The sequence below is a fragment of the Hippocampus zosterae genome, chromosome 6 (genome assembly GCF_025434085.1).
Source record: "Hippocampus zosterae strain Florida chromosome 6, ASM2543408v3, whole genome shotgun sequence".
In the NCBI taxonomy this organism is placed as follows: domain Eukaryota; kingdom Metazoa; phylum Chordata; class Actinopteri; order Syngnathiformes; family Syngnathidae; genus Hippocampus; species Hippocampus zosterae.
The window spans coordinates 4,708,749-4,734,507 of record NC_067456.1 but is presented as its reverse complement, the minus strand read 5'-3'; the positions used below and the strand labels follow the sequence as shown (position 1 = coordinate 4,734,507).

Here is a 25,759-nt window from a genome sequence, read left to right as displayed (position 1 = left end):
ATGTGTTACTAAATTATAATATATGGTGGGATGCATAGAGCCAGTTTCTGCCTCCACTTTCAATTTTGTCCCCGTCGACGGTCCGCCTTTCAAAAGGCTCACGGGAAACATGGGAAATTGAAAAGAGCAGAAAGAAACGTGTGTGTATAATGGAACAAAAGAACACCTGGAGATAGTTGTGCGTTTGAGAGGGCGTGAGGAGCAAGGATGCATGGCGGGGCAGAGGCAGCGAGGCAAATGGAGGTCAGACAGAGCGTGAGGAGTTGGCATGTGATGGGTCATGCCCAGGTCTGATCTTATCTGTGCATGCTTGCTGACAGCAGGAGTACAAAGAGAGGTTACACACACACGCACACAGACGAACTCTCTTCGGGTCTTCTTACACGACCGCCGACTCAGCTTTCAGCCCCATCTCTACCCTTCATAATCCTCCCTCGCATACTGAATCTTTCTTTGCCATCTTGAATGTAATTACACACACATTCTCTTTGTACCCCATACCAGACATCTGCTGTTCCACCAGCAGGTAGTTGGCCTGGAGAAGGGCAGGAGTCATCAGGGAGCAGGTTCATGTAAAGGCTACTAGTTCATGCATTGGCCGCATTCTATTGCCATCCCTCCTTTCCGCTCTTCTTTTACATCACAGCTCGCCTCCTCCTCTCTGTTGCCAATCCAAAGCTTGCGTTATATTCGTTCGCACGCGTGAGGCGACGCAAACGAGCAAAGGCAATGTGTGCGGAGGAGATAAAGAAGTGCCGAGGGCCACGCGCAATCATTTGACCCTGAAAGAATGAATGAAATTAAAATGACAAAGTGTGTGATGAATTGAGAACAGAAACCCAAAGGAAATCTTGTTTCCTCCATTTCATGGCTGAAGGTTGGTTATATATATTTAAAGAACATTGACTCTCATCATCAATTAACACATCTTTTGTCTGGAAATCTCTCTCTCTCTCGCTCTGTTGATTACAGACATTTCCAACGAGGCACTGTGTGTATTTTAAGAAGCCTTTATGTAAAATATCCTCAGTGTTTATTGTTGGAGCAATTGTGACACAAGGCATTTAGCAAGCGTCAAAATATAAATAGGCCAAATGTGACTGCAGCTCGTGATGGTAAATGGTTTCAGTTTGGGTTTCTTCTCAAACTATTTTTAGAACAGAAGATGAAAGTCAGGAGAAATGTTAGATGTGTAAAAGGAGCTCAAGAGTCTGACCTTGCTGAACCTGTCTTGATTGAACTCAAGTGTTTGACCAACATCAAAATGCATCGAAATGTTGAAATGCAGACTGGCTGTTGAGCACCCGTTTCTGTTCATTCGACATTTTTTGTATTTCATTACTTACAAACAACAAAATAACCACTGTTAATCCATGATCATACCGCTTTTCAGCACCTCACTAGTTTACCTTTTCAACTTTACCACTGTGGAACTGGTGGAAACGTATAACCATACTCAACTTTTAGCAACAAGGTTGCGTAACCCGTCAAAACAAGAACAGTTATTACAAACCATGTAACAAAGTGTGCATTAGATTTTTCAGTAGTTGCTTGAAGAGTTGACCAAAATCAGTTCCACGCAATGGACCAAGAATCGTTTGCACTTTTGTGCAAATAAATAAATTCCCGAAGCCATTTAACGAAACCTAATGCGGCATTCAGCGCTACCGCCAAGTGCTGCCTCCGCTGAGCACACAAGCTGGGTCCTGAGCTATTCATTTATGCTCGTTGCAATAAAATCGAGCATGAAGAAAAGCAGTGTTGTCTGAATGTCCTTGTGCGACCACAGTGGTTTGCATTTCGAGCAAGGAGGCTATCAAGGGTGCACACGGCCTCAGGCTCAGAGTAGCTAGCATGCTGTGCTCCAAAAGGAAGCAAGGCAAGTGTACACTCGTAAGCCACATCCTGTCAGCCTCCTCATCAACCAGTGGTCACGGACAGGGTGTGCACGGGCGACACATGGCTGACTCTTGCTTGGACTCTCTTTCTCAAATACCCACCCCACACACACACGGAGCGTAGAGCGCGTGTCTCCTCCGCCTTGTCCCTGCTAATAACAAGCAACGTGACAGGACGTGTGTTTCTTCCTCACTGCTGGGAGCACCTTCCTGCCGTCTGAAACAAGCCAATTACCAGCGTACAAGCCGCCCCCCTGTAATACTGATAGCATTTCGCTTGCGCGCAATACACACGCACGAACCTGTCAGACACCATGCAGGCAGATCCCGCATACCTGCTCGCAGGACTAGTGACAGCCCACAGCTATTAGCACGCCGCTACTTTGAAGAGGCTTCACTTTCTTTCACTAGTTATTCCTCTTAATGTGCTCGCTCCGTTAGAATCCTCGGTGTCTATGTTTGAGGCGTTAAGTAGGAGGAAAAGGGCTTTGGAAAAGAAAAAAAAAATGGGTGTGCTGAGATGTGCTTGCGTGCTCGCGCGCGCGTACGTGTATGAGTCGTCTCCCAATAGGAGGGGTGTGAAAGATTTGATATAATACAGTTCCATGAGGAATCCATTCGCTAATGGGGATTGATTAATGTTCCCCAATGATGTTCCCCACCCTGCCACAGTGAAATGGTCAGCCATTGAAACTTTAGACTTGTTAATGTGAATCATGGGCAATTTCTTATTGAATTAGTACTTGGTGTATTCATGCCTATTTCCATAAAAAGCCTTTGACTGTGTCCTTTGTGTCCCGTCCAGAACTCTGAGCCCAGTGGAGAATGAATCTGAGAATGAATGCATCCCGAGAGGCCTCCACAAAGTTAATGCAGCAGGTAGAGCTCTCTCACACGCACACACACACACACACACACTACAGTTGCCAATGTCGCTGCACATTTGCAAGAAGTGGGCTTTTAATGGACTGATGCACTGCACTGGGTCATCAATAAAGAGAGAGCCATGATGGTGGTGTCATCACTTTACGTTTAATATAGAGCACATAAATGCATGGAGATGTGCATCGCTCGCTTCTAGTCGACTGCAAGGACGGTTGTGCTGCTCAATTCAGCCTCTCGTTGTTGTTGAGGATACAAAACATACTTTTGTTAGACTTTGTATTCCTTTTCAGGGTTGTCAAATTATTGTTAGAATTTTTTTTGTGCCTCATCACATTATTACGAGCGTAGAACAAATAAAACTAGTTATGAAATCACAATGATCATAGTTGGCTCACTATTGTGCAGTTTTTAATGCCATTGTGTGTAATGTATGTAATGCATCTCATTGTTATTAAAAGTGCAAATTTAGAGAGAAATGTGATGTAAACACATGCTTTGATTTGCTTTTGTTGGCCATGTAAAATGATGTGGGCTGAATCTCGCCCACGGCCCTTAGCTTTGACACCTGTACTCTGCTCACTGAGCTGAAGTCCCACAAAGTTCAACTTTTGAGGCACATTTACCGCCAGGACCTTGTTCCTGTTTGCTAACAGACAACTTTAGGGACGTTTGGACATGAAGACTCCATTGTAATAGATGAACAAGTAAATGCCGTGGATGGGAATATGTTTCACGCAGTAACCAATACTGCATATTAGCGCTTACTGTGTCCCCTCACATCTCCTTTTATTGGGCCATTAAATGCAGCAATTAGGGGTGGGGAGGCGGTGCTCCAGATATTACAGCGGATACAGTGGTGGAACTTCCTGCAATTCAAGCCGTGGCACTCAGTGTGAACTCTCAAAGGTGTCAGAGCTCATATCTCCCCAGGTTCACCTGATCAGAAAGGCCCCATGCTGGAGGGGAGGAGGTGAAGGAGAGCAACGGGGGGATGGGAGCAAGGGAGCACTGAGGCGTTTGGCATGTGTTGTTTTTCCACTACGTGATATCGATGCCAATGCGGTGGCCATTAATTTTTGATGAACCATCGGCACAGCATTCTCCCCTCTCGCCTTCTCATCCTCATCCGCTTCCTTCCCCCTTTTTTGCCTCCACCAACATGTAGAAACTCGCTTGGCTTATATGTATTTCTGCGTTTCCTCCATGGACCCCCCCTCCAATCACATATCTTTGTCAAAGTAGCAGACAAGGGAAGTGGATTTTTTTTTTCCAGGCGATTCTCTGTTTGAGTTCCACATTTGCTTCTGGAATCTCAGCAGAGATTTCAGCTGCAAAAATGTGTCGCTGAGCGCTGAGTAGTTGGTGTTAAGCGTCATGTTGTACCGCAAACAAAACATCTGAGATAAAATTCACACCGCATATTATAGTACTGTTTGTGTTTCATATAAAACGCTTCACTAAGTTTTAAGCCATCACGTGAGTTTGTAAAAGCCAAATACACATCCAGAAGTATTTATCATTTCAGTGGGAAATGTTCTGTTCCTCCTTACTGAACCAGCTTCCTGTAAGATTATTAAATCCTGCGGTTAGAGTTCGCTTTTTCTAAAACGACATTGCAATGGGTTTATGAAGACCTTGCAACAGATTTTAATGATTTGTGATTACCATTCAGGCTACGTACATTCAAGGTGCACTCACACAAGGAAAGTCATGCTGTGCTGGTGCACGCCTGACACAGATAGTATGGATTGTTTGACGAGCGTAGGAGAGGTGGTTCATCAAAACGAGGTCTGATGTTCATTTAAGCTGATGGTCAAGGAAGTTCCGGAGTCTCCTGACATCATTACTAATCCGCTGCACCCTCTAGTTGACCTCGGGCGAAAGGTAAACCCGAACTGGCTACAATACCAACATCTATGTTTTTGGAATATGGGAATAAGATGGAGTACCTGGAGAAATGCACATGCAGGACCGCAGCCAGGATTCAAACCCCCAACCTCGGAATTTTGAGGCGAATGTGCTCATCACTTGCCCAATGTGCCACAACTCTGGAAATGTATTTCACTAACAATATTTCAGCTTCAATTATGATGTAAAAAATTCAGTCATTCATCTTCCTAACCGCTTGATCCTCACTAGGGTCGCGGGGGGTGCTGGAGCCTATCCCAGCTGTCTCCGGGCAGTAGGCGGGGGACACCCTGAATCGGTTGCCAGCCAATCGCAGGGCACACAGAGACGAACAACCATTCGCACTCACACTCACACCTAGGGATAATTTAGAGTGTTAAATCAGCCTGCCATGCATATTTTTGGAATGTGGGAGGAAACCGGAGCACCCGGAGAAAACCCACGCAGGCCCGGGGAGAACATGCAAACTCCACACAGGGAGGCCGGAGCTGGAATCGAACCAGGTACCTCTGCACTGTGAAGCCGACGTGCTAACCACTGGACTACCGGTCCACCGTAAAAAATTCTCCAAATAGAAATAATATTTTTAATATTAGAGCTTGATGAAGAGTTGACCTGCACCCCAGAACAGATTTGGTTTGACCACGCACCGGTAGGTTGCGCTGTATTTGGCAACATGAACTCATTTACCACTGGAAGGTATCACGTGTGAATTGATACATTGTGTATTTTGTTTGAATACAGTACCTACTTGGCCAATGTTACTTTTCTAACACGTTGTTAAAAAAAAAAAAAAAAAGCTCAAGGATTGGCGGGCCAAGCGACACTTAACAGGAGTGTAGTATTTCTGGCTGCGGGACGTAAAGAGCAACACACACTTTGAACATTTCTATTCAAGTGTGAAACAGGGAATTTATAGAAAGGACAGGCAAATTTATCCTTTCCGTGCTTGTAAATGCTGAGTATGCAATTACCCCAATAATAGAAGCGTTGTGTCCAAATTGGAGCCATTAAAGTGATTTAACAGAGTGCGGATTGGCTCTGGCATTTGCGGGAATGTGTACACACTGGGTGTAGCGAAATGGGTGTTTAATCACAGCGTTTTAGGGCTCAGTAATGGCACACAACTCGGCATAGAAATCATAGTAGTGCTTACTCATTAGAGCCTGCAGGTTTGCGCCAAGCTCCTTCAAACCGTCTGTTTTGTGTGGGTGTGGAAATAGCTTACAATTTTACATCACTTCTTGTTGCTACTGATGTGTGACAAACATGTGGATTTGTTTGTGTAATGCCTTAAAAAATGAAGCCGTGACATTCCCCAGCCGGTAGTTTAAGATGTTTTAAAATCTAAACATAACTTGAAATCCAAATGATTTGACCATGTGTAAATTACAAATTTGCCATCATTGTAGTAGTATATTGGAAACAGATTTTTCTTTTTCATAGACAGGAATGTTTTAGAAAATGATGGCGTGGTGGAGACATGAGAATAGTATTAGAGAACTTTTGAAAAGTGGAGTGAAAGTTGATAATTTTTGTCAAATTGCAACCCGCTGCATAGTTGACATAGCGACAAACAGCAGTGACACTTTTTTTTAAATTGAAATATTTTCATCTTGTGATTGGCTTCAAAACAAGACACTTGCTGTTTAGCTTTCAAATCAACGTAGCTTTTCCAATATCTAATCAGAGTTCCGAATTGAATTTCCCTCAAAAACTGCTTAGCCTCCTGTGATATGTGGATGACATTAATTCATTGAGATATAAATGATCCAACTTTTCCAACATTCTTCCTTGTTTGCAGCTTTGAAACCGCATGCACCGGTACTTTCCACCTGTTTCTAAGCCCCCCCACCACCACCCTCAACTCCCACCCATCCGGAACCGCCTTGTCTTTTTGCCCGTGCGCACTGGAGTGGAGCCCCTCTACAGGCATGGCGTCCTGGGGAGAGCTAGTAAAGCATTTACTCGAGTCTTTGCTGTGCCGTATTAAACTGCCAAGCACAAAACCACTCATGCTTGGCCTTTAACTTCCCTTTGAAGTTCAGCCATACAGGCAAAGAGGGAAGTGCAGACCACTCATATACCGTATGTCTGATTTCAAGGACGTGAAGAATTGGGATCCAGATGAGAAAACAATTATTTAAAAATGTCAATAAAAATCCCATCAGGTGACTGTGACTAATTAAACATTAAATGGTGACAGCGCCAATGCCCAATGGGGCGTTTGAACTCGGGGATCAGTTAGGGATCTCTTTGGAGGCTTTGTGCAGGGGCTGTCGACCGGAACTTGCTTTCAAATCGCAATATGTGGTCCCGCACGCTAGTCCGACCACTCTAGCGCCACTTCCATTTATCCGCTCGCCATCGAGTCCGTTCTTTGTTGCTACAAATTTGGTTTAAAAAAAAAAACACAAGGGGAGTTTGCCCTTCTCTGGTTTAAATTCTTCCACGCTCTTTTTCCCTTGGAAGTGCTTCCCCCTTTCTTTTTTTTTTAAATCACTCTTCTTAATTCACGTCCTCATTGGCAGCCTGCACCTTAGTAGATCGGGCTCTCCTTTTTGTCTTTTTTGGGGTTGGAGTGCGGGGGTCGTCGGGAAAATGTCCGCATTATTTCATTTACTCTATAGACGGGAATAATGGCCGCATCATAACTTTGGATTTTCTCTCTTCTCGTCCGTCCCTTCTCGTCCTTTGGGTGTGTTTGTCTGTTGTGTGTGTGTGTGTGTGTGTGTATCCTGATCGTAGGCGAGACCCTCCTCCACAGAGCATGCAAGAGGAATCAAGTGGAAACGGTACTTCACATTCTGTCACGCCCTGGCATCGACGTCAATGTTCAAGGTAAGAGTTTCTTTCTCGCGTTCGCCTTCTGTCTCAGCATCAACCCCCCCCCACCCCCCCACCCCCACCCACCCCCCACCCCCCCCCACCCCCCCCCCCCACCCCCAACCTGGGCGTATTAACACAGTTGGTAAGGAGGCAAAAAATGAGGAATCAAATGTACGGACCGCGTCATCGTTTATGCTAACCTTTTGCTGAAATGTAAAGGGTGTGTCTTTAACAGTGAGTCGGATTCGGAGGCACAGCTTGATAGATTCTGCACTCTTCGGTGGTTAGTGTTTAGTAATGACTTTCTTTTGTCTGCTTAGGTCAAACATGATTACATTTCATCCTCATTTATGGAATGGTTGCACTCTTTTGAAAGGTTTCTGCCATTTCGTAATCAAACTTTAATAGCAAAAAATGAACTCGGTTCTCAGTAGGGGGTTTATGGAAGAGCTAAGCTCCAATTTATATGGCAAAAAGAGGCCCATGCAAGTTGGTTCACGAGTAGGTGAGAGGTTTTGTTTTCGGACTCATAAATCCTCAATTTGTCTATTTTAAAGGGTTCAGATTTGTGAAACTTGCACAATGTCTTTCATGATTCTCATCAATTTTTTTCAGTATTTGTTGTTTCCTACAATTGATATGTTTTCCATAGAAGCTAAGATATGGGCAGAAGATGAAAAATCCAAGCTAACATTGAGGGAGGGAGCTTAAACATAATACCTTCTCTTCTGTCCGTCATTTATTTAAGAATATAGCATGCATGTCAAACCGCACAATATTGTGCATCATGGGTGACTGACGTGGTGCCCGTATCTCCCAAGGACCACATGAGGGCCACGGGCCAGTTCAGATAATAATTGTGGGCAATTATACAAGATTGTAACTTCCTATGACATGCTGTAGAAGTGATCATTTGGAGATGTCAACACTTTGGGGGATTTATCAAATCGGGAAAATAGTTTGTATGGCTGCTGTTGTGCAATATTAATAACAGAATTAATGGTAATATCAGCAAATTTGTTATTTCAGAAATGTGTATCAAACTGGTAGCCAAAGGTATTAATCCATACCCAAGAAGTAGCTCTCTGTTTCAAAAATAGATTTACCCACACGCAGCATTCCGAGGATAGGAGCAGTTGCACTAAATTAGTTTTCTCCGTGACACAAGAAGGTGGCACAGTTACTGCTGGCCCGTACATACTGTATTGTATTTATTTTTTTCATATCTATCGCCTTGGAAGTGTTTTTCATCCAAATATTAACTCTAAATAATGACTTTTAATACTTAATTAGCTTAGGTTATGGCGTAAATCAAGGAGCCCTTGTAAATATAATTTGAATGGTTTGATTTTACACTTCACCTGCAAAAGTTGTTATAATTATTATTTTTCAATCTCATTGTTTAAGCGTAATTTTTTTTTCTGTCATCTAGACCACGTCGGCTGGACACCTCTGCATGAAGCATGTAACAATGGCAGCACTGCATGCGTGGAGGCTTTGTTACGTCACCGGCCTCCCCCTGTCATTAATTGTGTGGTGGAGGGGATCAGCCCTCTGCACGACGCCCTGCTCAACGGACACATGGACATCGCCAAAATGCTTCTGGAGGCCGCAGGTGGGTCAACCTCACAAAAGAGGCGTAGTTGATCACAAAAGGTTTCTCGTAGCTGGTACTGCTTCAAATATCCCAAAGTTGATGTGGTCTGAACAGGAATTGATTCTTTGATGGCATCCTATGTGTCTGAACATCAATCCCTGCAGTTATATGTAGGTGTGATTGATATTACTATATTGTATATTAGATTTTAGTTAACTTTTGTTGAACGTCTTCACGTTTTCCATCTGCTATGCGGTCATCAAACAGAATCCCCATTTCACTGAAGGACTCATATAATGTTGAAATAAAACACTTGTCTGGCCGGTAAGATTCCAAGAGTACCGATCCTTTGGAATTGGCTATTTAGTTAATGATTTACTGCGGCGGTTGGCTGCGCGTCACCGCTGCTGTAACTAAAACAAGCCTTGAAGTGATGTGGCCAAAAAAAAAAAACACAGCTGAGCTTATTGGCAGATGAAATGCTGCATCCGAAGTTATCAGCAAAGCCAATTGTATTGTAAATGGTTTGCTGCCCACGTAAAGCCAAACTGGATTGGCTTTACAAAGGTTGCATCAGTGGCTAGAGGAGTGATACCGAACGAGCGCTGGCAACAACTCTGTAGTCAAGGCTGCTAGAGAGGCAAGAATTTTGCATCACATAGTACGTGAATTTTGAATTGTCCAGACATTTTCTTTCAAAGATGTAATGCTGCTCGCGCAGGAAAGCAAGTCAGGCTCCATCGTATGTTTTAAATGGGACAAACTACAGTATGTGTGAACATGGTGAAACAGTATCAATACACCCGAAATGTCTCATATTTGATTTTTTAATGGCCTTTATTATCCTTACAAATGACAATCTTGAAATCTGCCTTTCAAAAGTATTAAATAACATTATCCAACCGATGCAACATTGTACGATAAATACCAGTAAGTCAGTGTTTACAGTTCAAGGTTTAACTGTATTGTCATTTAAGATTAGGCTCACCTCTGCATATTCATGACTAATTATACTTAATTTTATGTGACTTTCTCCATCAACAGAAATGCATGCTTCGTCCTCAAAAAAAATAAATTAGACTGGGATTATTTGGTCCCGGAGAGAAAACAAAGCCCTCTCTGTTAACTTTGTCTTCCCGCTCTTCCTGTGAAACGAGGAGTTGGAGGGAATTAAAAGAGGTCAGAGGAAGAAGCAGCGCCTGCTATGTGTAAAATTAGAGCTACAGATGAAGTGGGTGCGTGTGCGCGCGCACACGTGTGTGTGTGTGTGTGCTTATATGTGTGCTGGTTGCAGACGTCTGGCATGCTGTAGGTCAGGTCTCCTCACAGGGACGCAGCTTTAAAACAAAAAAAAGAAATGGAAAAAACAAGCGATGAGGAGAATAGCTTCAGTTGGAAATGAGCTGCAGGCTTCTCCATTCAACTTGTCTCCTGGCTGTCTACTTTTTCCCTCGCTCTTGATGGCCTTCTTGTCTAGCGGCTTTTGAGGAGGCGGCCTGCATGACTGCAGATTCTTAACGTCTCTAGTGGGCTTTTTTTTCTTCTAAATTACAGCTTGTTGGCATGGCCATCTTTGACTGATCTACTTTCTTTAAGTTTGGGCTTGAGGGGGCATACCCGACCTGGTTACTGTTGTTTTGTTGGGGTGGTTTTGGTGGTGATTCCATGCACATACATAATGCCCCTTAGCCCACTGAGTGGCGAACACTTGCAACCATTGGCTAAGGTAAAAAAATGCCCGTTCTCGTCAATTCAAGGCTGTAAATGTTTGCAAAATGTTTGCCGAACAAGTTCGTTTTGTTTTTGTTTTCTACTTGCACTTTCATAAAAATGTCCTTGCGACAAGAAAAGTATAAGGGAACGTCCATTGACCGTTTGGCAAACATTTGCCACCTTGAACGAACCCTAAAGAGCTCGCAACTTTCATTGCCTTTGATGGGGTCTGGGGATTAAGACTTCTTTTTGACAATTTTCCATGGAGACACACACTGTCTCCTGATCGAAACTTATTAGTGGGCCAGATGCCCTTTCGACGTATGTTCCCATTTTTCCTAGTGCTAGTGCTTAAGGCTCCTGGAACTATACGTTGTTTTGTTGGGGGTTTTTTTTCCACCGGTGCATCATTCACTCTGTCATCCTTGTTTCCATGTAGACAGGCTGAGCCAAACTGGCAAAGGTTTGGCTCAGGCCAGAGAGGGCAACACTGACACTGGCACGCCAACAAAGACTTCTTTAGGAGTGATCTCACCCCCTTTGTCAGCCTGTCTTCTCGGAGGCCTTGGCCTGTGTGTGTGCGTGGTGGGGTGGGTCCCTCCAGGCTTATGGAGCTGGCAGGGAAAGGATGCCACGGCTGAGGGCAAGGCTAACCCACACACTCCCCTCCCTTGGTGTTCCCATTGCCCAAGGCCACCCCTCATGACCTGTGTGTGTGTGTGTCTGTGTCTCTGTGTGTGTGTGTGTTGCATGAAGGCATTTACACACCCCGTATTTTGGTGCTTATATTTGCGTATCTACAAAAACCTAGACTAATTAATTATCAAAAATGATCGCGATAGACTGCCCATGTCCAGTTTAGCGTGCACGCATGCATGCAAATGCGAGGGTCTTGAGTGTGTGGTGCCTCTTTCGTTGGCAGCCCTATTTACATTTACACATTGCAGTTTTTCCTGATTGGAATGGAAATTGACCCAAGTATTGTGCAGTTCAGACACGCACCCAGTCAGAGGGCATGTCAATGAGGAAAAAGGCAATGGGGAAATAAAGCGGCATTGAGCCATCGTGCCCCTGCCTTATATTGGCTTGTGGGGTCCCTCGCTTCTTTCCATGGCGGTACAAAACTCATTGAATCAGGTTGACCTGCTACTTGTTTGGATTTCAAAACAAAAATAATGACACTGCCTCTTAAAGGGGTTAATGATTCCCTTTCCTAGTTGTGCTCCGATGTTTACATACACTAAGGGTCTGGAACCTTACTGTGTATGCCAGAGAACGTTGGCATATACAATAAAGCAGGGCTTACTTTTCAGTTCGACGGGGCTGTTTCCTGACTAAATGACTAAGCTGCTCTTCCTTTTACTTGAACGTAGTTCATTGGCACCAATATGCCTCCTTTGGGCAGCTTAGTTCATATCTACTATGACAGTGACGCAACATTCAGAACATTCAAAGGTCATCTTCCCAACCCAATTTTCTGGAGGACTTTTATCATCTCTGATACCCCCTCACAGCAGCAGTCACAGCAGGAGAAAGTCACCCTTGCAACACAGTCGCACTGCACACAAAGTGCATTGAACAAATACACGCACGTACACACACGGGTCTCATCACTGTCAACATGTTAAAGAGAGTTCATTGCACACTGCCGTTATTTCCCAGTGGGTGTCGAACTGAGCTCGGCTTGCTATTAGAGAGGTGAGAGCGTGCTCGCGGCTTCAGTCGTGTCTTCACGTTTCCTGTTTCAGAATCACAAGTGAACTGCAAAATATTCAACGACCCCCTCCCTCAAAATCGGTCTTTGTGCATTCGTTGGGTGCCTGTCAAGACTGAAACGGGACCACTCTCCAAGTCTGCCTTTGTCGTTAACCTCCACTCTACACGAGGAATGTGAGACCCCTTCTTGGGGAAACCAGTGCTTGCATGCGTGTTTATGGAGATGTAAAAATCAAAAGAAAGCAACAATAATTTGTAGTTTTATTTATTTATTTATTTTGGGGGGGGCAAGGTTTTACAAGCCATTGATTGTTAATTCCAGTACTTGCAAACACACACATGCGTAATGTGTCCTAACACAAAGGCCACTGGGAACTGCAAAGAAAAGCTTGATAGAGGCCAAGAAAGCTATTTTTATGTCTTCGTATTAATAAGCCAGTCTTTTATTTCAGAAGGTCCCCGTATGGGTGTGGGTCACTTATTTTCGTACAAATTAGAAAGAGAGCATACGATGTGCTATTCTCAATTGTCTTTGGTGTTTCTTTCACTGACTCACACCATCATTCGTCTATTCTCGCCAATTACCAATAGAAAAATCATACGAGGATAATAAAGATCCCAAACAGAACCATCGTACAATAGTAGACGTCCGCCAAGGCCAAGCAACACGACTGAAATTAACAAGCCACTTACTCTGTTTTCCTTCTCGATCAGCTCAGTTGAGCACAGACCTTTGCCAAGGCAAAACAGTAAAGCCCGATTACGTAAGATTGATGTCGTGCTTCACCTCTCTTCGTCCAGAATGAATGCCGCTTGTGAGAAGTCATCATTCATTTAACTGTATGCCCTCACAAATGCCAAATGACCTCAAATGTGGCTTATTAGGAAACGAAAAATTGTTGTTTAAAAAAAAAAAAAACTAAATACACACAAAGTGACCAAATATTACTTTATTAGATAACGATAAAAATACGGGATTTTCTATTTGATCTGCAAATAAAGTTCATATTCCTTCCTGAGGGTTAGTGAGGTAGTTTTTGAGTTGACTCGATAATGGGTGTTTTTCACAACCTTTTGGAACGTCTGGTGTAGTATGAATGAAGCCTTGTGTCAGTGACAAGGTGAGTGCATCCTGGAGTGTGTGTAGGCTTTTGCGCTTTTGATTGTTCTAGTTCCAAAGGCCACCCCGAGCTCACCTCCAAATGATCACAACGCACGAGCGAGAGCGCGGAATACGGTGATGATAGTGTACAAAGTGGAAGAATCCACGGAAAGATCATTCACAAGTTTGACTTTGCCTTCACAATGTCAAAGGCTTCTTAAAAAGCCAGTGAAGAGACTCTGTGTTACTGGTACGCTTGCTTTCCATAACCTTGGTAGTGTTGAAAAGTCCTCTAAAATGAACAGGGTACAGTAATTTTTGACGATGAGCCATTAATGTGGCTTAACGAGTGCAAAACAAGCAGTGGTAATGATAGCAATGACGGTGGGCCACCGAGTTTTAAAAGTCTACTTCGAAATTGAAATGGATGACTGGGAACTTCAAACTTTTTTAGTGCTTTTTCTTGAGCAGGGATGGGCAATTTCTGGTGCAATTGTTTGCAACCCTGGTCAAAAATATGTTAAAAGCTTCAAAATGAATGACAGATGCATACATATTGAATGGGTTCACCAGACACAGAATCAAGCTCCTCCCATGGCCATCTCAGTCCCCAGACCTCAATCCCATTGAAAACCTGTGGAGGGGACTAACGAGGAGAGAGCAGAGGAGGTTGTTGGATGATTTTGAGAGATTCTACAAAGAAGAATAAATCTTGTGAAACATTATAGGAAAGGATTGGCACGCTTTGTAACGGGACATGATGTCACTCAATGAACCGCTATTGTGGTTAACGGAGCTTGGCCTTGGTTTTTTGGTGCTATAGAGCCAGCATCTCCCGGTGGACAGTTGACCCACTCATCCTTGCTCCGTTTGCAGGCAGTGAGAAGGGAAGGGAGAATGCAGCGGCTCCTCAGACCAGAGACACAAAGAGGCAGCACTGCATCTTCTTTGCCTTCCACTCTGCCTCTTTTTTATACCAAATTTAACACCCCCCACCTCCTCCACTCTTGCTTTTATATTCCTTGTCTTCGCCTGCCCTCTAAAGGCCAAAGGGCTTTACACTCGCTGTGTGTATGAGTAGATTGCGTCTAGCCGGTTGGAGGAACAGGCAGGGGCATTCGCTCAGCATGCGAATACCTCCGCCAGGGGTGTAGAGGACTCCCACGCACGCCTACAAACGCAGGATGATGTAATTACCCTGTGCTCTGGTGTAATCCCCCCAGGTGCTGTATTTATCTGCACCACAGCACATGTGACATGCATTGTCGACCCGAATGCACTTCAACTGCCGTCCCATGACCGTGTATGGAGCGGGTGTGTCATCAGAACGTGGTGTTGTGTCCGCGACATCCGTCAATACAGAAATCATTTGACACCAGCTAGCAGGAGTAATGACGTCTTTAGGCAGTTGTGACTTCACTTCCTAGTGATTTCCTTGTCATGATGCGTCTCGCATTGAGAAGCAGGAGTTGCTGAATTCAAGCCGCAGGGTCCCAACGGACATTTCCAATCCGTTTTTCTGAACTGTCTGTTGCACATGGCTAACTGGTGGTGTGCTACTTGATGCAGCGCCGGTTAAGTTGTCACTCTGTGGTGGCGTGAATGCGAAGGGAAACGGCCGCGTACGTATAGGAAATGGATGGAAGGGATGGATTTTTACTGACTGCCCAGGATCCAAAGCTAGGCAATGACAACAGGGATGTAAGCAGTAATCACACCAGTCAACACATGTGTTGCAATTTTGCATCTGATCAAGGCGATAGCCACTCAACCACGGTACAATGCATGTTGTGTGTGCAAATGAAATGTAATGAAACGTCAACAAGTGGTGGTAAATGGAAATGAAAAGGCCGACAATGAACGCGCACACACACGCATACACAGGCCGATTTAGCTTTCAGGCCGACTCAGGCACCATCAGACGCACAGTCAGTATCGGTGTGATGCATTTGAGCCCAGAGCCAAGCTGCGGGGGCCCCTCGCCTCCCCACACGAGCGTCATCTCTGCGCTCGCAGCTTGCCTGTCAGCTGCTGTTGAAACGATGACATGCCAGTCATGAACTCTCTCACTTTTGCGTCTCTGTCCGAAGCAGTCCTTAGCAGTAATGGTTAGGGGTTTCATGACTTGCACGAGGATAGCAAAGACAGAGGTGATAATTGCACTGACTTGGTTTTCAAATATTTTTTCAGTTGCACATGATTGAAATGTGGTTAACTGACATCACTTTCACCTCTTCTCAGAAATGACATTTCACTCACTTACAGTCATGTGCAACCAATGGGCATGTTTGAATTCGGTCAACCCAAAGGACTTTTATCTTCCCCCAGTGCACTTTAGGAGCATTTGAGTGAACATTGTGTAAGTTCAAGTTTTGATCAGAATGCTTCCACATGGTCAAGTCCGGCAAATCCATCTCGCGCCATCCCCACGGTGTCTGCATGCTAACGCTTTTGCGCTAGCTGTTTGTGAAATGTCTTGTTCTGCATCTTGTGAGCAGAGCAACATTTGGCCTCATTTTTCAGGGGATGCAAGAAGCCCTTTTGAGGTAAGACCGGCGCCGACATTGCCAAAAAAGCAATATGATCGGAGTGACAGAAAAATGGCAACAACCTGAAAACAATTGCAAGTTGCACAAGATGGAAACAGCCTCCTGGAAGAAAACTCGGGTTTGAGTAGCATAGCGACTGTAATTAATTACATTGGACCCAAACATGCTTGTGGTTTGGCCTCTGCATATTAGCATTTCTCTCTCTCTCTCTCTCTCTCTCTCTCTCTCTCTCTCTCTCTCTCTCTCTCTCTCTCTCTCTCTCTCTCTCTCTCTCTCTCTCTCTCTCTCTCTCTCTCTCTCTCTCTCTCTCTCTTTTTCATTCCTCCAGTCAATGATAGGTGACGTTTTGCTTCCCGTGGGTGGACCTGGTCCCTATCCCTCTTGAATAGTTTGGGTTAACTGTATTATCCATTCACTTCTATTTGTTGCCGCTGTCCAACAGTCTTGTTTATCCATCCATCCATCCATTTTCCGAACCGCTTGATCCTCACTAGGGTCGCGGGAGGTGCTGGAGCCTATCCCAGCCGTCTTCGGGCAGTAGGCGGGGGACACCCTGAATCGGTTGCCAGCCAATCGCAGGGCACACAGAAACGAACAACCATCCGCACTCACACTCACACCTCGGGACAATTTAGAGCGTCCAATCAGCCTGCCATGCATGTTTTTGGAATGTGGGAGGAAACCGGAGCACCCGTAGAAAACCCACGCAGGCCCGGAGAGAACATGCAAACTCCACACAGGGAGGCCGGAGCTGGAATCAAACCCGGTAGCTCTGCACTGTGAAGCCGATGTGCTAACCCCTGGATACCGGGCCGCCCGCAGTCTTGTTTAACGCCATTAAAATAGAACACGAACGAAGGTGACATGATTTGAATTTGTTAGTGTCGCATCACATTAACATGACTGTTTTTTTTAAGGTGGAACTATGAACTGCGGCGCCCCGTGGGCCTGACCAGTATCAGCTTTTTTTTTTTTTTTTTTTTTTTTTAAGCATGCATGAATGAACATTACGTTTCTTTCTTTTTAAATGATAGTATGGTGGGAACAAAATGATGAGTACTTATTTCAGGTGGCGATAACAACATTGGTTCTGGTAAAGGATATTGACGCATGTCCTCTTTGAACAAACGCACTCTTAACATCCTTGAGTGCTGCCCCTGTTTGACCATTTGAAAATTTGCCCACTGAGGTAAAAGTTTGTCGATGTAGATGGTTATGCAGATTGCATTTTTTTTTTGTATCACGACAACCTAGATGAGCACTGACCTTGGCAGACCACAGCCACTGAACACGCCATTAGTTCCCGTCCATTTTTTTGAAGTGTCACTTTCAAAGCAAGTGACTTGCGTAGCCTTTTACCTTTTCCACCACAAGTGTGCCGCGTCAATGGGCAACAACTCCCAAAATGGCTTTTGACAGCTCTTCACCTGTTTGTGTGTCACACATGGAGCTGTGAGCTCGGCTCTCAAGTGGTGAGGCTGAGCAGTCAAGTGGCCTCGAGAGCAGGTGTCTGCAAAAAAATGCTTGTTTTCAAACGCAAACAAAAGGGCCCGCTTGACTCGCAGGCTCGACACTGGCGGTCAGACTCCATAAAATTGGACTCAGAGTCAGTAACAGAAATTGAGTTATAAAAGCTTATTTATTTTTATTTAAATTCCCCCCCAAAATGTGTCTGAATGTCATTTCAAATAAATGAGAAAAAAAAAGAATCGTTAAGCGCTAATACATTATATATGATGGTCTCATCCAGGTTCTGAACTCCTCCATCAAACAGACGAAAAGGGCCGTACGGCGCTGGAGCTCGTCACCGACATACATTGGCGGGCGGCACTTATCCGAAGCGCACAAGCGGGCGACTCCAGCCTGAATTCCACAACGGTGTTGAACCACGCCCTCCTGGAAGCGGGGTCATGTCTGCTGGCGCATCTCATCGTATGCTACAAGCGAGAGAAGAGGCCGCCATGCTGCGAGCATTCCACCGACGTAGGGCGCACGCTGGCACGCGCCCTGGAGGCGCACTCCTTTCCAAGAGTGACATTGGGCTGGACGGACCAGCGAGCCATAAGCATTGCGGGCGACACCGAGATTCTGCTGGAGATGGCCAGAGGGACGCACTGGGCACACGTCTGCAAAGCGGTGAAGGAGTCCAAAGGAGAGAATGCGGTGCTCCTCTTGCAGATGCTGGAAAATCTGCAATCTGAAGGAAAGATACTCCTGGCTGAGATAAACCCGCTGAGGTAAAAATATATTGGTATATTGAGAAGGTATATTTTTGCACACATTTGTGCGCCATCATTTTTCAAAATCCTGAGACTTTTGTTAGTTATAATACAGCATCACGTACAAGCAAAAGTGGGGTTATTTATTTTTTCATAGAAAATATTTATTCTCTGTTGCTTCAAGCTAATTTCTGTTTTGCACAGTCACCTTAGATGTTTTTTGAATTTCACAATAAAATACAATTTATTTCTGACCTCAATAACGCAACTCAATGCATATTTGTATATCATCTATGGAAATAAACTTTCTATAGTTGAATTCACAGAATTCAAAGAGGTATTATATTCATTAAACACAGGGGGAAACGTTCCCGTCTGATATCTGTATTATTTCATTCTACATTGTCAAATTTGACTTTTCGTAGCAACAAGCCGCAATAAGCAAAATCATCATAAAATATTGAAATATTTGCTCTACTGTCCTTGCAGCATTCACGATTCATTTAAGCATACAGTATTTTGCCAATCTAATTCGAGCCATTAGACGAGCCGTTTAATGGTGGCTGGGGGGGGACACATTTGCATAATTCAGCCATAGCAAAGATAATAACCAATGTATTACCATGTTTTTTTTCTTCATCAACATACATCAGATGCAATTCATTTCCGCGAGACAACAATTGACTATAGTTGAAGTGAGCGAGCCCACCTGAGCTCCTGCACTTTTCCCGCGGTCACATGATGTCACGGTTGAACGCATGACGGTGATGTTTGCAAGGCAGGCACAAACATTGCAGCCAGACACACAATTAAAAAGACGTCTTGGAAAATGAGGCAGGCATACATATACGTACTTTACAGTGAAAATAGCAGACCATTCACAAGCATACAGTATAAAATATAACATTCAGTTAATAAGGACTAAGCTATGTACACGTAGAGTTCAAAAATAGTCTCCATTCAAGTGGGTGCAAATGTTGTTTCTTTTTTTTTTTCTTTCTTTTACAGTCTGATGATACATTCATTTATAGCAGGGGTGTCCAAGCGTTATACTCCGCGGGCCGCATACAAGATTTGACATTCTTCACCTTCGTTATTCAATGCGGTGTATGTGAGTGAATTATTTATTTATTTCAAAATTTTAGTTGGGAAACGAGACGATGGGTTTTTTGGTGTGGTGTGAGGCGGGGGAGTTGGAAAGTATGACAGTGTAAGTAAAACCGACATGGGTGTAATTAAATGTGAATTTTAGTATAAACCGCAGCCCGCGCAATTGGGCCCCGGGTCGAAGTTTGGACACCCCCGATTTATATCTTTGAAATGCAAATGACATGAAACACTTTGGTTTGCTTGCAAATGTCCAAAAACAGTGTTGTTGTAAACTAAATACAGAAATAAGTGGACACGCCGTTTTGAAACATGTTAGGAGACATACCGATGGTAAAATGTGGTGTTGCAGAAGGCCCGCTCCACAACCATACTCCCCCCCCCCCCCTTTACAAGACAGCCTGGCTCACAATTTCTTCTTTTCTAATTCATCCAAAATGGTTTCATAAAATCGTGTATTGTTCCGCTCTAGTTTAGAGTCAAGAGTCACAATAAGAACAGATGCTTAACTGAAAGGATTTTGAAAGTGGATTAAACTTGTTTGAGACAAAATGTCAACTTGAAGTGATGCTAGTCTACTTTTGAGGTGCCCTTGAGCAAGTTCACTCGCATTTGTCAAAGTACAAGCCCTGGAAATGACAAAATGGCTGCTTAAAACCAAAATGCCGACATCCCGTTAATTTTCATGCAGTGGTCCTCGAGTTTTTCATGTATTCTGCATGGTGGGAAATGAGTGAATTAACTCACCAATTATTTAATAAAAAAAACAAAACTCTTAACTCATATTTTTATTTTATTTACAAAAAGACAACCAATTCCTTGATGCAATAAATTAAAATATCTTGAATATGTTACCAAAAAAAAGACTTAAAAGTGTCTTTTTGTGAGCACGTGCATGTCTGCCGTCCATACACGTGGGTGGGGTTGTGTGATCTTGTATCGACTTTGAACCATTCAGTTTTATCATCCCAAGACATTTTGGACAACTGCATGCTCCCAACTAGTAGGAGGAGTTTGGTGAGTTTTCTCCTGCCCAGAGCACAACGCAAGGTCCATAACTGCATGCTGGGATGAATTTGGTGAGGAAGAACTCAAACTCATTCCTTGTGGGACATCAAAGATTGTGAGCCAGGACCCTCGGTAATTCGTCACAAATTAAAAAAATAATAATAATAAATACATCCCAAAAATTGCAGTTTTGAAGTCAAAATGCATTTAAAAACACATTTAGTGTAAGTCCATAAAAACAAAACTTCGGTTTGGTTCAGTCCAAATGGTTGCCATAGAGGCATCATGAGTGTGAAGAGGCAGACACCAAGTTATCTTGGTGGCATTTCAACCAAGTCTAACAAAAGGGACATTTGTGAGGCTTCTTTACTGATCAACAGCGGTGAACTTCATGTTGTTTTGGTGCATGACATGAGGAACAGGCTCTCGCTTTGTGTGATCCAAGGACGACCCAGAGATAAAGCACATACGGGTCCATAATTTCGGCAAAACTGGGAGAGGAATGATCCAATTTCTTTGTTGTTCCAAAAATTATACAACAGGGCCCATTGATGGACGCTGAGAATAACACCAGACATAAAGGAAGAAGTTCGAGCCGGGTCACGTTGGGTTCCAACCGGCCCTCCCCCACTCTTGCTCCTCAGAGTCCAGTCATGGAGCAGCACACAGGAAGTGGACAGGAGAAGACTTTTACCCGGGGTTGTTTTTCTTCCTTCTATTTGGACTAGGATTGGGATCTAGTTTCAGCTCTCGATACTGCACCTGTTAAAACACACAAACGTAAGTACACAAAACACACACATGCACTCGCCACCCGGTCAGGTGGAGCGAGCCAAGGATGCTCGAGTAGCACACCAAGCCTACAGAGGCTCTCTGACTCCAGCTGTGTAGAACAGTGGCCTCAAGGAAAGGATTACACACTGATTACAACACACACACAAACACACACTCAGCCCTCGGAGTATCCATAAACACATGCTTCCACAGATGTGAAACAGTGGCCTAAGGGAAGTGATCACACAATCAAACAGAGGACAGGGCACGGGCTCATGGGAAAGCCTGCAAGAGACAACAGACTCATCATGGAGAGGAGGGGGACATAAGAGGCGAGCACAACAACCCACTGGAAGCCTTTGAATGTGTTTGGCTTTGGGTTTCGCCGTCGCTACCAACTACACGCTGACTAACTTTTGAGGACTTTCTTATGATCGATCACGGAAAATGTCCTGTATGCAGCCTACGTTGGTGCACATCGAACCCAATTTTACCTGCTTGACACTTGACGCGCGAAATCTCAAGAACTTTGCACATTTTACAAAGCCGGATTCAATAAGCTCTCTGTCGTTGGTGTATCACCTCCGAGCTAAAAAAAGTAGAAAAATGTGAATACTCAAAATTAATGATGGAAAATCATGCGATTAATTGGTTAAAAGAAAATTAAATGACTTTCAGCATCCTACCAAACTTATCAGATCACAATATGGAACAATAATCTTGCCCAAAAAAGTGCATTACAAAATGAAGCTACAGCTGCTGCTTTGCGTAGGCTTAAAAAGCAGGATTACATTAAAAATACATGACTTCCAACTCTGTTCTTCTTCTTTCAAATTGACAGTCTCAAATTAATAATAACCACCATCTAGTGGTTGAAAGTGCAATTACCCAATACACAGGAGATTTAGGCAAAGCGGTCCCTGCACCTTTAATTTTTTTCTTTGTGCTGTTCTCGATATTAAACAAAAAAAAAAAGTTTGGACACCCCTGTCTCAAATGATTGACATCTAGACAGTGTCCATCATTTGACAGACACTTCCACACACACGCTCATGGATGCATACATGACAATCCCGGCAGATCGCCGATCAGAGCTAGCCAGAATGAACAAGCACATCACCGCAAGCCAGTCTGGGGGATTCCTGCGAGGCGGATGTACTGTCGGCTACTTCGCCTGTCTGACTGACTGACGTCCTCTCTGATTTTCCGCATCGAAAACAAGTTGGCGTCAGTGTGTTCGCTGTGTTCTGTCTTGTGGTGGACAAGCAAGAGTAGTCGCTGGTGAGTGATGGCTGAACATGCTTTCATCTCCTTCTGCTGGTTGAGGGAAGCGCTATCGCTATCCATGGCGTGAGGAGAAGAATACACACGCACACGTTTGTGTGTGTGTGTGCCCAAATATGAAGACGGACACAAAATCAACGTTATGTATCATACACAATGACACTCACGAGAACCTGCTACACGCATGCGGGCTATGGTTTGGATCTCGATGCTCCTCGGTGTCAATGAAAGGTTGAATCAGGGAAACGCTGATGGAAAAAGAGCGAGCGGGAGGAAATAATCCAGGTGGAGAAAACAAGAGAGGTGTGATGGACAGAAAAATCATAGGGGGAAGGGCACACAACTGTGTGAGCGACAAAGGAAAATGGACGGGGGAGAAAAACGATGAGAGCAACGAATAGAAGATGGGTGAGACAGACAGATATGTGGACTCCCGGATGATGATAGATATTGTTCTCATGTGGGTAAGGATCCTTTTATAGCACTGCCAACGAAAGCAGACAACGGGGCAAAAACCCGAGGGGGCTGAGTGCGGTTTATATGACCCTCAGTGTGTGTGCGCGCCGACAGTGGCAGTTCTGTTGTTGGCCTACAACACTCGTGGCAGACTGCCAGCGCAGACAGCTATCAGTGACGTGACGCTTCATCGATGGCTGATTCAATACCCAAGGGATATTGGCGAGAGAACTAAAATGTTCTCGCGACAGTTCAGTAGAAAACTAAGTTCAGTTCCTGTTGGTTTGACCCGAACAATTTCCACTGACATTAACGTCCAACTGCAACACATTTCTCAATCGGATGGCGGAAAGACAGCGCTGGAGACAAACCTAAAGAAAAAATATTTGCTGCCTAAAAATGCACCTGGCAGTGATTATATAAATAAATACATATAAAGGGAAGTATTTAAAGTATTATCTAGCATTCTGGTGTTTGTGGGTGTGTGTGTGTGTGTGTGTGTGTGTGTGTGTGTGTGTATATACAGTATATATATAGTGCAGTGATGTGTTCCTCAAGAAAAAAAACGTAAGAAAGTAACATGTTTTTGCACGAAATTTTTAGCCGAAAAAAAACGACCATGTCTAGAAATCCGTTTTTAGACACAAAAAACGAACATAGAAAATAAGGCATTTTTAGCCGAAAAAAAAACCGACCATGTAGAGTAAGGTGTTTTTAGCCGAAAAACCGACGAAATATTGGAAGGCATTTTTAGACAAAAAAACGACCAAACGAAAGGTGTTTTGAGCCCAAAAAAACGACCATAGTAAGGCGTTGTTAGCCGAAAAAAACGATCAAGTAGAGGAAGGTGTTTTTAGCCGAAAAAAACAAACATGCATAATAAGGCGTTTGTAGCCGAAAAAAACTACCATGTATATATAGTATGGCGTTTTTGGACGAAATTTTTAGCCGAAAAAAAACGACCATGTATAGTATGGCGTTTTTGCACGAAAAAAACAACCATGTATAGTTAAGCCGTTTTTGGATGAAATTTTTAGCCGAAAAAAAACGACCATGTGTAGGAAGGCATTTTTAGACGAAATTTTTAGCAGAAAAAAAAAACGACCATGTATAGTAAGGCGTTTTTGGACGAAATTTTTAGCCAAAAAAAACGACTATGTAGAGTAAGGCCTTTTTGGAAGAAAAAAACAACCATGTATAGTAAGCCGTTTTTGGACAATTTTTTTTGCCGAAAAAAACGACTATGTATAGTAAGGCCTTTTTGGACGAAAAAAACAACCATGTATAGTTAAGCCGTTTTTGGATGAAATTTTTAGCCGAAAAAAAACGACCATGTGTAGGAAGGCATTTTTAGACGAAATTTTTAGCAGAAAAAAAACGACCATGTATAGTAAGGCGTTTTTAGCCGAAAAAAACAACCACGTTTAGTAAGCCGTTTTTGGATGAAATTTTTAGCCGAAAAAAAACGACCATGTGTAGGAAGGCATTTTTAGACGAAATTTTTAGCAGAAAAAAACGACCATGTATAGTAAGGCGTTTTTAGCCGAAAAAACGACCATGTATAGTAAGCCGTTTTTGGATGACATTTTTAGCCGAAAAAAAACGACCATGTGTAGGAAGGCATTTTTAGACGAAATTTTTAGCAGAAAAAAACGACCATGTATAGTAAGGCGTTTTTAGCCGAAAAAAACAACCATGTTTAGTAAGGCGTTTTTGGACAAAATTTTCAGTTAAAAACAACGACCATCTATTGTAAGGCGTTTTTAGCCGAAAAAAACGACCATGTATAGTAAGGCATTTTTGGACAAAATTTTTAGCCGAAAAAAAACGACCATGGCCTTTTTGGACGAAAAAAACGACCATGTATAGTAAGGCGTATGTATAGTACACCTAGTTAAGTTTTGGTTGTAATGTGTCCGAGAGTGTCTTGAAAGACGCTTATAAATTAAATGTATTATTATTATTATTATTATTATTATAAGAAATTTCAGGGGTTATTTTTACTGACTATTCATTGTTCATGACATGTTTCTAACACACTGTCCTTTCTTGTTTTCTCACAGTTCTTACAGCCGCTGTGAGACCTAACAGCCTAACAACTTGGGCCTCAGACCAGGACATTGATGTCACAATCAAAAGATGGCTACATCTGGCTCCTGATCGGCATGTTGACAGGAAGGAGAGCATGAGAAGAAAAGAGGACATGGAGAGCGCAACAATTTGATGGACAGAAAAATACCGTTCAAGAGTCAGCTGCATCCCAATTTGGACTTTGTGTTCACGGTTAAATAAAGAAAAGTGCATTTTTCCAGTGTATGTGGAGTTATATGTGAGGTTCACAGTCGTTTTTGAGACTTTTTTTTAATGTGGGTCAAATATGGCTATGGTTGAGGTTGAATTCAGGCTGATATCAGGAACCTGTTCTGGCCCAGCATCGGGTCGGAAAAAGACGTGTCTTTCCGCTTTCCTGAGTGTCAGCATAATCACAAAAACTCCAATCAAACCACTCATCGCCGAAAAACAAAGTGCCCAATAGTATGTCGCTAATTTCCACACAGTGTGTCATTTTACACTTCTCAGTAAAGCTACAAAACTAGGACACCTATTGTACAGAATCGCAGGCTGTTAGCGGTCCCATTATACGGCCAAACGCCTACAACAGCAGGAAAAAAAAAGGGAAAGTGGCAATTTAAATCTGTGCGCTGACATTCCTG

The 25,759-nt window shown here is 43.5% G+C and overlaps 2 protein-coding genes across 11 annotated transcripts in view; one reads left to right on the top strand and one right to left on the bottom strand.

Annotated features, from left to right (window-relative positions):
• Positions 1-25,416, top strand: part of slf1 (SMC5-SMC6 complex localization factor 1) — a 31,644-nt gene extending 6,228 nt beyond the window's left edge. For 4 of the 5 annotated variants that reach the window (XM_052067391.1, XM_052067388.1, XM_052067390.1 and 1 more), the window contains 5 exons: positions 2,704-2,777; positions 7,440-7,532; positions 8,953-9,135; positions 17,948-18,434; positions 25,109-25,416. In XM_052067391.1, the coding sequence (XP_051923351.1) occupies positions 2,704-2,777; positions 7,440-7,532; positions 8,953-9,135; positions 17,948-18,434; positions 25,109-25,133 (862 nt within the window). In that variant the 3' untranslated portion in view covers positions 25,134-25,416. Of the gene's footprint in view, positions 1-2,703; positions 2,778-7,439; positions 7,533-8,952; positions 9,136-17,947; positions 18,435-21,073; positions 21,213-25,108 lie in introns of those variants that run through there. The other variant, XM_052067389.1, reaches the window with a different exon arrangement.
• The window catches only part of mctp1a (multiple C2 domains, transmembrane 1a), a 91,354-nt gene continuing 85,545 nt past the window's right edge, over positions 19,951-25,759 (bottom strand). For all 6 annotated transcript variants that reach the window (XM_052067382.1, XM_052067381.1, XM_052067385.1 and 3 more), the window contains one exon: positions 19,951-21,293. In XM_052067382.1, the coding sequence (XP_051923342.1) occupies positions 21,222-21,293 (72 nt within the window). In that variant the 3' untranslated portion in view covers positions 19,951-21,221. The remainder of the gene's footprint in view (positions 21,294-25,759) is intronic.